At 32.7% G+C, this 12388-nt stretch overlaps 1 protein-coding gene across 1 annotated transcript in view; it reads right to left on the bottom strand.

The window, feature by feature from the left end:
* Positions 1-4489: 4489 nt before the first annotated feature.
* The window catches only part of LOC106468832 (glycogenin-1-like), a 27402-nt gene continuing 19503 nt past the window's right edge, over positions 4490-12388 (bottom strand). The window contains exons 2-7 of the mRNA XM_013929275.2: positions 11680-11821; positions 9896-10070; positions 9232-9394; positions 7713-7839; positions 6317-6497; positions 4490-5427 (exon numbers count right to left, since the gene is read on the bottom strand). Coding sequence (XP_013784729.1) covers positions 5221-5427; positions 6317-6497; positions 7713-7839; positions 9232-9394; positions 9896-10070; positions 11680-11821 — 995 coding nt within the window. The 3' untranslated portion in view covers positions 4490-5220. The remainder of the gene's footprint in view (positions 5428-6316; positions 6498-7712; positions 7840-9231; positions 9395-9895; positions 10071-11679; positions 11822-12388) is intronic.

The following is a 12388-nucleotide window of genomic DNA, read 5'->3' as shown; positions in this document are numbered from 1 at the left end:
TGCATAGCTTGTAGTGATAGATATGTATTGCAAAACTCCCGCTTATTTTCCAAAGTTGTAGAAGATTCGCGAGAGTAAGAATCAACAATATACCTATATACGTAAATGTTTAAATATAGCTCAGTATTGTTAGGTAATCTGAATTTTCTAGAAAACCTCCCACGCCTATAAATACAATCAACGCGACGCGCCAAAGAGAGAGTATCGATTATTAGTTCGCTATAATAAGTGTGCCATAAACTTCGGAAGCTATAACTGTGATTTTTATAACGCTTATCAATCGGAAAACTTAAGATATTTGACCGGGAATATTTATAAATTTCGAACGTTACAAATCGTTTAACTTCAGTGGATTCTTTTTACGAAAACATATAAATTCATCGTGGAGAGCTCAACCTTTGGTGGCAAAGGACCAAACTAGCTAGCTTCCCAGCGAATCGTATCTACATCAACCCGTAATTAACTCGCTCATCGTAAGCCAAAGAAATTCCAGACTAGTAAGAAAACTTTATATTGTTTGAAAGTTTGTGAAACTTTTGTTTATAAATCATTGTTTGTAATAACTGTTGTATTGTGAGTTGTATTGTTGCATATATATTAAAACGTATTTGTGTTAAAAAAGAAAACTGTGTGTATCAACGTTGTTGGCAAATATCATAAACTGACTATATATCGGCATATATTTAAATACTAAATTCAAAGTACAATTTAACTACTAAATTTAAATTATCATTTAACTCGGCTTCGGACTATTCGAAATTCTAATACGTAACAATATATATATACACACACACACACACACACATATATACCTACAATGATTGTAGCGTCATCTGTTGGTTTATAAAGATAATTAAGTTCCGTTTCACATAGACAGACGGAATTATTTCACAGAACTCCACAGGATAAATTTGAAACATTACAAGATCAGAAAGTGGGGAGAAAAACAATTACAGTACAACTGAAGTGTTTTTGTTTTTTTATATACGTTTCCTTCGTTATCCGAGTATTAACTTAAAACGGGAATGTTAAAATATACAGTTCCAAGACTGCATTTTCAAGTTAAGATGGGTTGTGCACGCTAACATCAAATATAGAATAGCACCTGGTGGGAAATCGTTGAACGTTAGGAAGTTAGAAGGACATAAAACTGGAAGAGCCTGGATGCACGTTTTATTTCACAATATTTATATTGAAGACTTTTCTCCTAGTTTGTGAAGTAGTCTTCTGTATGTGTGTGGGGTTTCAAAATCACTGATTGCGTGAACTATGCTTGACTTGTTTAACGTTAAATTATATATATTTTTAAGTACGTATGCTTAGCATTTATATGACAAATTTGTGGGTCTCCTCCCTCTCTAGATTTTTTCGCGGTCGAATTTTAGAGTCCAGTCTGCCTCTGGGTGAGTGAAAAATATAATTAAAATTTGTCGCTTTTGTATTAAGGACAGAATGATGTGAATAATAAGTATATCAACAGAGCGTGTCAGTTCACAAGAATTCTGTTGTACATGTACCACCTGTAGTATAACTTTCACATTAACTAAAATTGTTAAATTCAACAAGAATACATGGGAGAATCAACTAAATATTTCAGAAGCTGTGTATCCACTTCTAAAGTGGTAATTTTAGAAAAAAAATGTAATTAATATGCTAATACATATCACTTCGTCCACTAAACAAGTTCAGATTTGTGTATTTTCATTTAAAAATTACATTGTCACTAGTTCGTTCACAAGTATGTCTTAGCCTCATTTCTAAAGACAATTTCGTTAAATTGTTGTTGTAGGCACGTTATAACACTCCAGCATAGGGGTCTAATACTGTTTTATAGCAGTTTCTATATTAAGTGAAATCATTAACCCGAGATCATTTCTAAATGGGTTCAAATAAAATCATACATTTATATTAACCCTCTTCCAAAGGACTTCACTGTGACAGCATATTTTATCATGTAAACCTTTAGGGTAAGAGATATTCTCAAGAAAGACTACCGTTTGTCATTATACCGATATAGTTTGGTAATCATAACGAAAAACAACCTTCTTTATAATACTAAATCCTGGTTCATTTAAACTAGTACTGAAGGACTGTACACAAATCAGTCGCGCTAGAAGGTTCGTCAGTTTTACCTAGCATTAGTCTCCATCATCACGGACCACAGGAGACTTAAATGAATCGTCACACTATCTCCTCCCATGCATAGGAATGCTTTTGTACACATATCATAGTTTGCTTTACAATGACACTAGTCAAGCCGATAACATGCAGAGTTACTGCAGTTGCGAGTTTCAAAAGACCTTCTGGTGAAGGTTCCTTCGTCATCAAAACTAGGCGAATTGTGCAGTCTTAAAACTCACTACCAATAGGAGTTGCGAGTTTCAAAAGACCTTCTGGTGAAGGTTCCTTCGTCATCAAAACTAGGCGAATTGTGCAGTCTTAAAACTCACTACCAATAGGAGTTGGTAAAATTTAAGATCATTATGCAAATTATGCAACACAAGAGCCCGTTAATTTGCTAATATGAAGGACTAAACATTCGTTCTTCTGCTTCTTACAAAACACCAGTGTCTGCTGCTCCCCTACACACCACGTGGTTGTATACAGGTAAACTTTCCACAATCTTTAAGTGTTCCAAGCAAGCATTGCCAGTTTCCCTTGACAACTGTAAACAAAAAACTATTCCTGTCCTTGTTTCCAGTATGGAACCGACCCATAACTCCTAGCACCGAAGTCTGTCACAGAAAACGGAGCATACATAGGCCTCATATGTATCGTGAAGCGGGTTTGATAAAAATGTGTTGATTGTGTATAGATGCACTACGCGCATGCAACAAGAATCTGGTAACTGTTTCATGTTCAGATTATTGATCTCGCACGCTTTCTAATAAACCCCCGAGTAACCATGACGCATGCTCTGTTCTTGATGTCACCATCCAGTACAAGTTTCTCTGTAAAAAACGAACTTTTGATACATACACATCCAGCCATGTTAACATTTGTTAATCTGTAGTCCCTATATTGAACATACACAAATGTTCTACATGAATTTAGAATTATACCACCAGTGTCTTATTGACATATGAACAGATAAAATTATCCCCCCTAAAAAGTTACAGAAGCAGCAGGCTGTGTACACTTTTCACTGAACCCACCATTACAAGCTGTCCTACCAAAGACGTGCTTTCCACAGTTTTGTTATACATCATGTTTAGAAATGTTCCAGAGATTCTAAACTATTTCACAAACTATTAATAAAAGTCGACTTCATAAAAAAATTAAAATTCACTAAGGCACTGAGCACATTTGTTGGTTTGAGTGTTTACAATAATGCCATAGCTCAGCGTTATTGTTGGATATGCAAGACTGTTTAATGTAAGCGTTATTATTTAGTTTATTTTGTGGCGTAATATTTAATAATTTAGTTTAAGATGGATTGTTTTAGAAGTGTTGTGAAAAACTTCGTAATTTAGTCTGTATGCCTGTGACTAAGTAAAGTTCAATCAGAAAGTTAACCAACGTGCGAGTAATTAACCATAACGGGCGATATCTTAAAGGTAGTTTCAGTTTGAAAAATAAGGAGAATTTGTCTTGTCGAAAGGGTGTTCTAAAGTAATTGAACCCATCTGTGTGCACTTTAACAAAAGGAGATAATGTAACTGAATTTATCGCAGATGGTCTGGTAAAAACAGAATTGAGAAAAATAATTCTTTTCAATTGGATTCTAAAAGTAATTTAATCAGCTCGTGTGAACCTTTGACAAGAGAATTATTTATAGTTTTAGATACAACTCCGATATTCTATAGTACGTTTGACTTGTTTTGAATATATCATTTTAAAACAAGTACATTGTGTGCTGTCCGTTTATTGTTCGAATTTATCGCCAACAAGTCAGACACCTACTGTAGAAAAATTCAAACCCATTCATATACTATAACCCTGACAGTTATGAAGAAAAAATAAAATGATTAGAAGCTAGTACAACACCCTCCAAACATGCACCTTTACAAAGTTCTAGATGGGTACGGTACGTGCAAAGTTCATAACTGAATCTGATTGCAGACTGGGGTTTGAGATTAATAGAAAATGCTAGTTAATTTATCCTAATAACAGCTTGTGTTTAAGCCAAGTAGTGACAGTGTCAAGTGCAGAGCATTATCATTGAAGATGAAATTGCTGTTATAACAACGAAAAAAAAAAAAGGTCTCCACAATTTAGAGTAAACTCTAAGAACCATTCCTAAAATATTGTACAAATTAGTGCCTCATCCGAGTAAGTCTTCCCATAAAGACTCGTCATTTTCAGTTACAGCGCAGTTGGTCATAGTGTTCTCCAGATTTTCTTGCCTTCCATGTTAACCAGTTTTTTGTTGTTGTTTTGTTGTTTTTTTGCATAAAATTGTAACCTTTAATTACTACTAAACCATAAGCAGCTCTTAAGATTTTATTCAGTTTATTCAAGATAATTTATAAAGCCTACAAGACTAGAATCAGTTTTGTTTCAAGCATTTATTACACTTCTCTTACACTCCATGTCAGTTTCACATAACTAGTTTGGTTTGTTCCTAATTTACTATAATCACATTAGTTTCAACAATAAACATGTTTGAAGAAGAAACAATTAAAACCGGAAGTAGCCTACAAAATAGATTTTAATAGAGTTTTCCATTGAAAAAGAGGGAAAGTAACAAGGTTCTATGTACAAACTTAAGTGCTGAAATTTCAAAAATATCACTGAATATTGAACATGTCCTAGGAATTTCAGTTTATTAATAACAATAACCATAATACATTAAATGTTTATGTTGAGAGCATACAAGTTTTCAATAAATAAGATCAGTACTTGTGACATTTAGTGAAAAAGATGTACAAATCTTAATTTAAAAAAACCACATAGACTAGTTCTAAATTAAGTACCAATATCAAAATCAAGCATTAAGCTTGTTACAGTATACTCTAAAGCAGAGTCTTTAGAAAGCTTTCAATTCAAAAAAAAAAATTAAGTTTTAATACTAAATAACCAATAAACCTTAAAATAATGGAAACTTAAAATTGCTGGGCTTGCCCAACATTAATGTTAAGTTTTCATACTTATGAACCAGTTTGTGATACTGACAGATGACCAACTTACAAAAAGGAAATGGGAAGCCCACATTCTCTCCTCACAATGCAGTTTTCTATTAAAGGCACAGAATTTCTCACTCATGGTTACCATGGTATTTTAATTTTGTGAGCCATTAATGGCATTGTCAAGTTTCTGTTTGATATTTTCAAATGAGTCAGTACCCAGGTAATCAATTTGACCCCTTTCCCACGCAAACTGCCGAGCATGAGATCCACCAAGAGCTAACTCATATGGGGAAGCTGCTCCCTCTTCCTGTTGATCACTGGAAACTGACATTTTTGACAGCTGACCTGCAAGTCCAGTCTAAAACAAATTTAAAAAAAAAAATGCTACAGGAAAGTTAAATATGATAGAAATTACTTATAATGCAATGACAAATTAAAATTCCCCCTTAATACAAGGGAAACTACTAAAAAGTAACGCATTTCATTGATGGTAAGATGTTTAATACCTAAGAATAGTAGTTACTGTAATGAATACTAAAGGCTACATTGTTGAAACACTTGTTTAAAAACAAAAGCAAATAAATAAAGCTTAAAGATAGAACTAGGGAACAATTCCTGCTAATTGTTATGTGAAGAACCAAAAAACTAGAGCTAAATGTTTAGTACTGCTAAATTTAATGACCTGGAAATGCAGTTTTAATTGTTTCACCTTCTTTACACTGACTATATACAAATATTTACTTATAGCATAAACCGTGCATCATTTTAGAATTCACCACTCCCTGTTGTAAGCAGATTGTTGCTTAAGATAACATATGCTAGTGGATGTGTTGGTTTGCACTTAGTGCTAAGCCTTAAAAAATATCCTTTACTAATTCATCTCATCTTAATTATAAATACTGAGAAAAACCAAACTTAATGCAAGAACATTCAGTTCTAAGAACACTTAAGGTTTAGGCAAAAAGTGAGATTAATGCTATTTAATAGGAACAGCTTTAAAGGTTAACTGAATTTGATGAATTGATACTGAGTAAGCTGAAAACAAAAGTAGGTTAGTCTTCCTGGACTGGCATTTCCTAAGGGAAACCAACTTATTATAAATTACATACCTTTTCAAGCAAATCAAACTTTTCACAGTTTGTAATAACTCATTTTCTTTCATAAAGTATTGTCCTGACTGACATACATACCTATCTGTGTGAGAAAACCAGGAACTAAAGTATGATTAAAAATTAATTACAACTTACACATTCTGGTTGCAAGTGAGGATGAACAAACTGAATGAAAAGGTGCCACCAATACTGAAGATGTTCTTTGACATGTTGGCACTCACTACCAAACTGTACATCTCCTGTGGAGGGATTGTAACTGTATTGCCATGGTTTCATTGACCCTAAGAAGTGAACAATTTTTACATCCTTGCCAAACCTAGAGATATGTGAAGAAAAACAAGTTAGTCAAAAAAGGTAATTTAGTCATATAATAAGCCACAAGAAGATAACCAATTTCAGAAGTTAATACAAATTGAAAAGTTAAGACAAAGTTCATGCTGAAGCACAAATTTGCAGAGAATAAAAATCTCTCCCCCCTTTATTCCTTTTGGAAGTTAGTTGGTAGTTATTAAAAAACAGGAACAATTTATACTGCTGTGTATTTTAGATCCAACTCTTTCTTTAATACATTTTAATCAAGTATTCTTACAAGATACATTTACTACCCAAGTTGTAAGGCAAAAAAATTTTTTATGTTGTATCTACAGAACTACTGAATACAAGTCTAAAGAGGTTATAATTTCATTGTATAGGTCACTGGTTAGGCCACATATGGAGTATTGTGTTCAGTCCTCGGCTCCTTACCTTAAGGAGGACAAATTGTTTGAACAGGTTCAGCGGAGGGTTAATAAAATGGTGTCTGGGGATGGAAGGGGTTATCATATGAAGATAGATATCCAAATGTTTTTCTTGAAAAAAGTTAAAGGGGGATCTGACAGAAGTACAAGATTGTAAAGGAAATTGATAGTGTTGATGCATCATCTTTTTTCATACTTAATGGTGAGAGTAGTAGGACTAGGAGACATTTTGGCAAGGTCGCAGTCATCTTCAACTAAGATTTATTTTTCTAAGATGATGGTTGGCCTTTGGAATGGGTTGCCTTTGGATGTTGTAGAGACAGTAAATTTGAGTTTAAAAAAAGCTTGATAATTATGTGAATGATAAGGGTTGGCTTTAATAATTTTGGAATTTATTTATTTCATAGTTTTAATTTATAGGATGAGACAGCAAAGATGAACCAATAGGTCACTTGTTCTCCCTAAACATTAGGTTAAGGGCAAGGGGCAAAAGTAGATTATGAACACAAAATAAAGTCTTAGGAATAATTGAGCAAACAAGTTAAAGATGATAAAAATTGTTACAGCTTGTCCTTTCCATCAATGCTAGCTTTCAACTGTAACCAACCCTGTGAAGAAGTAGCAACATTACCAAATGAGCTTTGTCATAATTTACACAAAATTCAGTCACCCACAGAAGCTAACTGGTTCAACATTGCAATCTAATAAACCAATGGGAGGATTGGAAGTTCTATGAATTCAGAAATTATAAAATGCAAACCTAATATTATCCAAAATTGTAGGAAAACACTTACTGCTTGTATGCAGGTAAATAAGTATAACTAGCATTTGAATTCATGTTGTAAATGAATGAAAGATGGAAAGAAATATCTTTTGTGCTCCAATCTCTAAAAAACATATTAAGCAGACCTTGGTCACCACCTGGAAAGAGAAGACAAACATACATTGATCTGGTACATCTTGTTTCAATAATAAATATGCCAATCATGATTATCAAGTACAATATAAATTTTCACCCTAAGCTCAATATTCATTTTATTAAAGCTATAGATTTAATTGAAAATATACAATTTGTATATTATACTCTTTTACCTGGCTAAAACCTTAAAATAAACTCATTTATACAAGGGAGTAAATCTACTTTCCAGATGTAATAAATAAAAAAAGAGATGGACACTTCTTACAAAACAGCATAGGATAATTTAAAACTAAGATAGAAATCAGCTTTTAAAATAGTTTAGTTAATATAATTTTTATTACTATTATTCTTATTACTACTCAATATAAACAGCAATCAGAAATAGCAAACAGTGTAGTACATATTTAAAAACTACATGAAGATACTCAAGTATAACATGACTTCCAACTGATTCAGCTATGGGATCAAGTATTTAGTTCAGAGCTACATTTGTGACAAACTATCTATAATCATTTTTACCAATACTTTACTTGCCACAGTATGGACTGTTTTAATAATGAAAAGTACCAAGTTTTGGAGCACAAAGTGGTTTCTGATAAATATTTGTAGTTTGACAGCAAATACAATAAGCAAAAATTTAAACACCTCAATGCCATTCAAAAACCTAAATGTTCTCACTCAAGTATCTAGTAACCAATAACTTATTTTGCCAACTTAGCTTCTAAAGCCTGCCAACAGTCAGGCTTAAAACACATTAAGGTATTGATGTATATAGTTACCATCTGAGCACCACAGTTTAAAACAATAAGGGCTTGTCAACCCAACTTAAGAGACAATGAAAAGGAGCATCAGGAAAATTGGGTTATGCATATCTTTCAGCTGGTGGTTTTTGCATAGCATACTTATGTGGATAATTTGAGATAGGCTGTCTTTGTAGCTAGAGGAAGCAATGTTTAAGTTGTGTTCTAGACTGCAATTTATTAGTACTAGAAGTAAAAATATAGCACTGAATTAGTTTAACCTAAAAGTTTACCAGCAAACGTATCAATAACTTGTTTCGCATATCTGCTGATACACTTCCTTTTTTAGAACTATGATTACACATTCAATTCTTAGGTAAACGAGTCCAATTAACCTAAAGAACTTTAATAATATTTACAGCTAAACTCCAATATCAACTTTATTTTTAAATAAATAAATAAATATAAAAAAAGTTAATTTCTCCACTAATCTGACACTTGAAATTAGTAAACTTTGAGAAATACTTTGATCATTGTAGTACAAAATTCTAAACACTTGTAATGGCTCTAGAGAGGACATACATATGCCAATGGTGGTAAAATCTGGAGTCTATAGAAAAAAAAACATCTGCAGAATCAATGATTAATTCTTACCATCAAAACTTCCCTGCTCAACAGCAAACTTTACCAGATCTTTGTAAGTTTCATTTGAAGGATGGAATACAAACACTCCAGAGTTAAAACAGTCTGGCCAGCCCACATCTGCTGTTGCTGAGAGTTCTTTTTTATCAAACAGTTCATCACAGTTGTGTAGCACCTACCAAAGCACACTTTCTTAATTCTGATATTAAGAGGCTACAAATGCATATTAACAATTAAATAAAAAAATTAAGTTAATATTAAACTCTTACACAAAAGTAATTTGTTTGTTCATTAGAACACTTTAGTAATTGTAAAAAACTACAAGGTACCTTTTCTTTATATATCAGGTGCTCAGACTCTTAAATAAATAGTCAGTAAAAATACTGATTGCATAAAAGATGTTTACCTCAACTTCATTACCAACAATATCTAAGCAAACTTACCCTATGAACCCATTCCCTCAAAGATTACACAAATACATGATTCACAATTTTTATTTTTGATAAATTGATGATATTATGCACATGTATTGGTTAAGTACAAGAATACTTCAGCTTTAAGTAATGCAAAAAAGCAATTAGTTTGTTTTAAATGAAATAGGTTCAAAATTACTAAGAATATACATTTAATAAACAAACGTGACTGTTTCAATTATATATTCAAGTTAAACCGTTACCAAGGTGTCAGCATCCAAGAAAACACATTTTGTAAACTGTGTCAACCTCCAGCAATTAAGTTTTGTGAATGTAATGCCTAGTTCAGGTCGAGTTAATAGTGCCAGGTTTTCTTCATCTTTACTGTCCATCACATTCACTTCTTGAATGAGATCAAAAACACTAGCCAGCAGAGACCTGTAGAAAATCAAAATGTTACTCATTTACCATATGGCAATTCCAAAAATGACTCAAATACACTTCTACATTAGTAGTAAACATTCCATGAAAATTTTTCCATTGCTTTGTCTTTTTAAAATTATATTATATATATTGTTCCAAGTAATTGAAGGATTGTCAGAATTTGTATTATTTGTAAGATAAGGAAAAAACTACTGCCATGTCAAATAGCCCTCAATTCATTGTTCAAGTTAGGCATTAGACAATCTGAAACACAAGTTATTGGTCATGTAGCCAATACTATATGGGCTTATCTAGTAATGTCTCAGTCAGTACTTAGATCAAGAGTTTAATGAACTCTCAAGTTTTATGAACTATAGCTAAACCAAGATAAGGCAGACAATCATTAAGTACCACTGGGTAAGTAGAAATCAGCCAGTCACAGCAGAGTCATGACCTAACCCATAAGTATCTCACTGTCATAGACCAAACATGGAACTGCTTTCAAATCAATAGAACAATTGTTCAGACACTTAAACAAGGCAGGCCATCAATGACAGCAGAATTATACCTGTCCAAGTAGAATTTTAGATTATAGCCTTATCTACCTATGTATAATTGGAATCAATTTTGAAATAAACTATTTTAATAGTCTTAGTCATGTTTTATTTAGTGCTAGAACTACAGCTATTGGGTACATTAAAATTTCGAAGCCTTACCACATTATTACTGTCCCATGTTTCCATTTATGATCATGCTATAAATATTGTGACAATAGACCCAAAATTTAATTTCCATTGCAAAAGACTGCTGTAAAGCTGTCATGTCCAAAGTACACCACACCTGCATACGTTCCATAATCTACTATAAAAGGATGAAGATTTCCTCATCCAAATCCAAAGAAACTGGATTTGTATTGAACAAGAACACTCATTCTCCAGCTGCTTGAGGAGCAGGGCTTCAACAAATGCTGTGGAAGCACCTTGTGTACACATAACTTATCACTTTTGATGTTGCTTGGGGTATGTGAATTGTATTCGTGGATCTCACCTGTTACAAGACACTGCACATTTCTTACTATGACTGAGGGTACAACTTTCTGTAGGTCTTTCTGGCTAGTCCTAGTGCCCCAAGTAAAAAGCTATCCTCACACTGGAAATTCCAAGTTCCTGATCTGAATATTTCATGATCAAGTATGAACATTTTTTCATCAAAAAGGGCTATTACATACCCTTTCCATACTTTCTGGTAGCACTACATAACTGAGGAACAGCAAACAATGACAATGTAGTTCTGATACATTGTTCCACTGCAGCTTTATTGGCTGCAGTTGTCATGCATATTCAAAATAGTTTTAATAGAACCTAATTCTTTGCATTATGTTAGTTGTTACTCTTTGTATTTCAGTAAATTACCATTCTACATTCCGTGTTATGTCAGCTGTCAATATCTTAAGATTTAAATCCCAATAGATGTTTGGGAGACCATTTGATAGATTTTAGCAATATTAGTACCTTAAGAAAAATCTTAAATATTTCACTTTTTTTTTTTTTTTTTTTTTATTAGTTTTTCTTATTAGTTTTATTATTATTAGTAGTAGTAGCAGCAGCAAAATTGGTAATCTTACCTCATGTGTGTGGTTACCCCAGAAGTAATGAGAACTACTAATTTTCTAGATGTAGCGACTTTCCTCAAGGAGTGAGCAAGAACCAGAGCACCAAGGCAATAGGTGTCATTAGTGGCCAAGGTAACAAATGCTTGATCTTCCACTAAAAATAAGCAGAATTATGATATTGAGAACATATTTTGTATGTTATTTGGTAATTCACATTTGAATCTGACATGAACTTAAACCTTACATGGTAAATGTCAATACAGTTAGACTGGTTACATCCTTCTCTGAATGTGAAAGTATATTCGAAAATGAGAATTAAATTTTAAGAGCCATGTATCACAAAAAAAGAAACTTCAAAAATTAGTTTGTTATACAAGATTTACGACTCCAAATGCATACCTTTAAACGTAATTCAAAATTTAAAAAAAAAACTGTTGACATTTGAAATAAAATACAACTTATATTTATATGCACGCAAGCGCACACACACACAGATATTACGTTTTAAAATACTTTCATAAGTAATAATGTAAGCTGAAATTTAAACTAGTCCCATACAATATTCTTTGCAATGACATTCAAAATATGTTCATTAAACAGTCACGCACGTACGCAGGGGTGGGGGTCAGACAAACCCCATATTTTTGAGATTCAAATTTTACTTTTTTTTTTTTTTTTTTTTTTTTTTTAATTTATCTTCTAATTCGTAGTGTGGTTAGGT

This window comes from Limulus polyphemus, unplaced genomic scaffold, assembly GCF_000517525.1.
Source record: "Limulus polyphemus unplaced genomic scaffold, Limulus_polyphemus-2.1.2 Scaffold3181, whole genome shotgun sequence".
Classification (NCBI taxonomy): Eukaryota; Metazoa; Arthropoda; class Merostomata; order Xiphosura; family Limulidae; genus Limulus; species Limulus polyphemus.
Note: the sequence above shows the minus strand (reverse complement) of the source record. Positions and strands in the feature narration are given on the sequence as shown.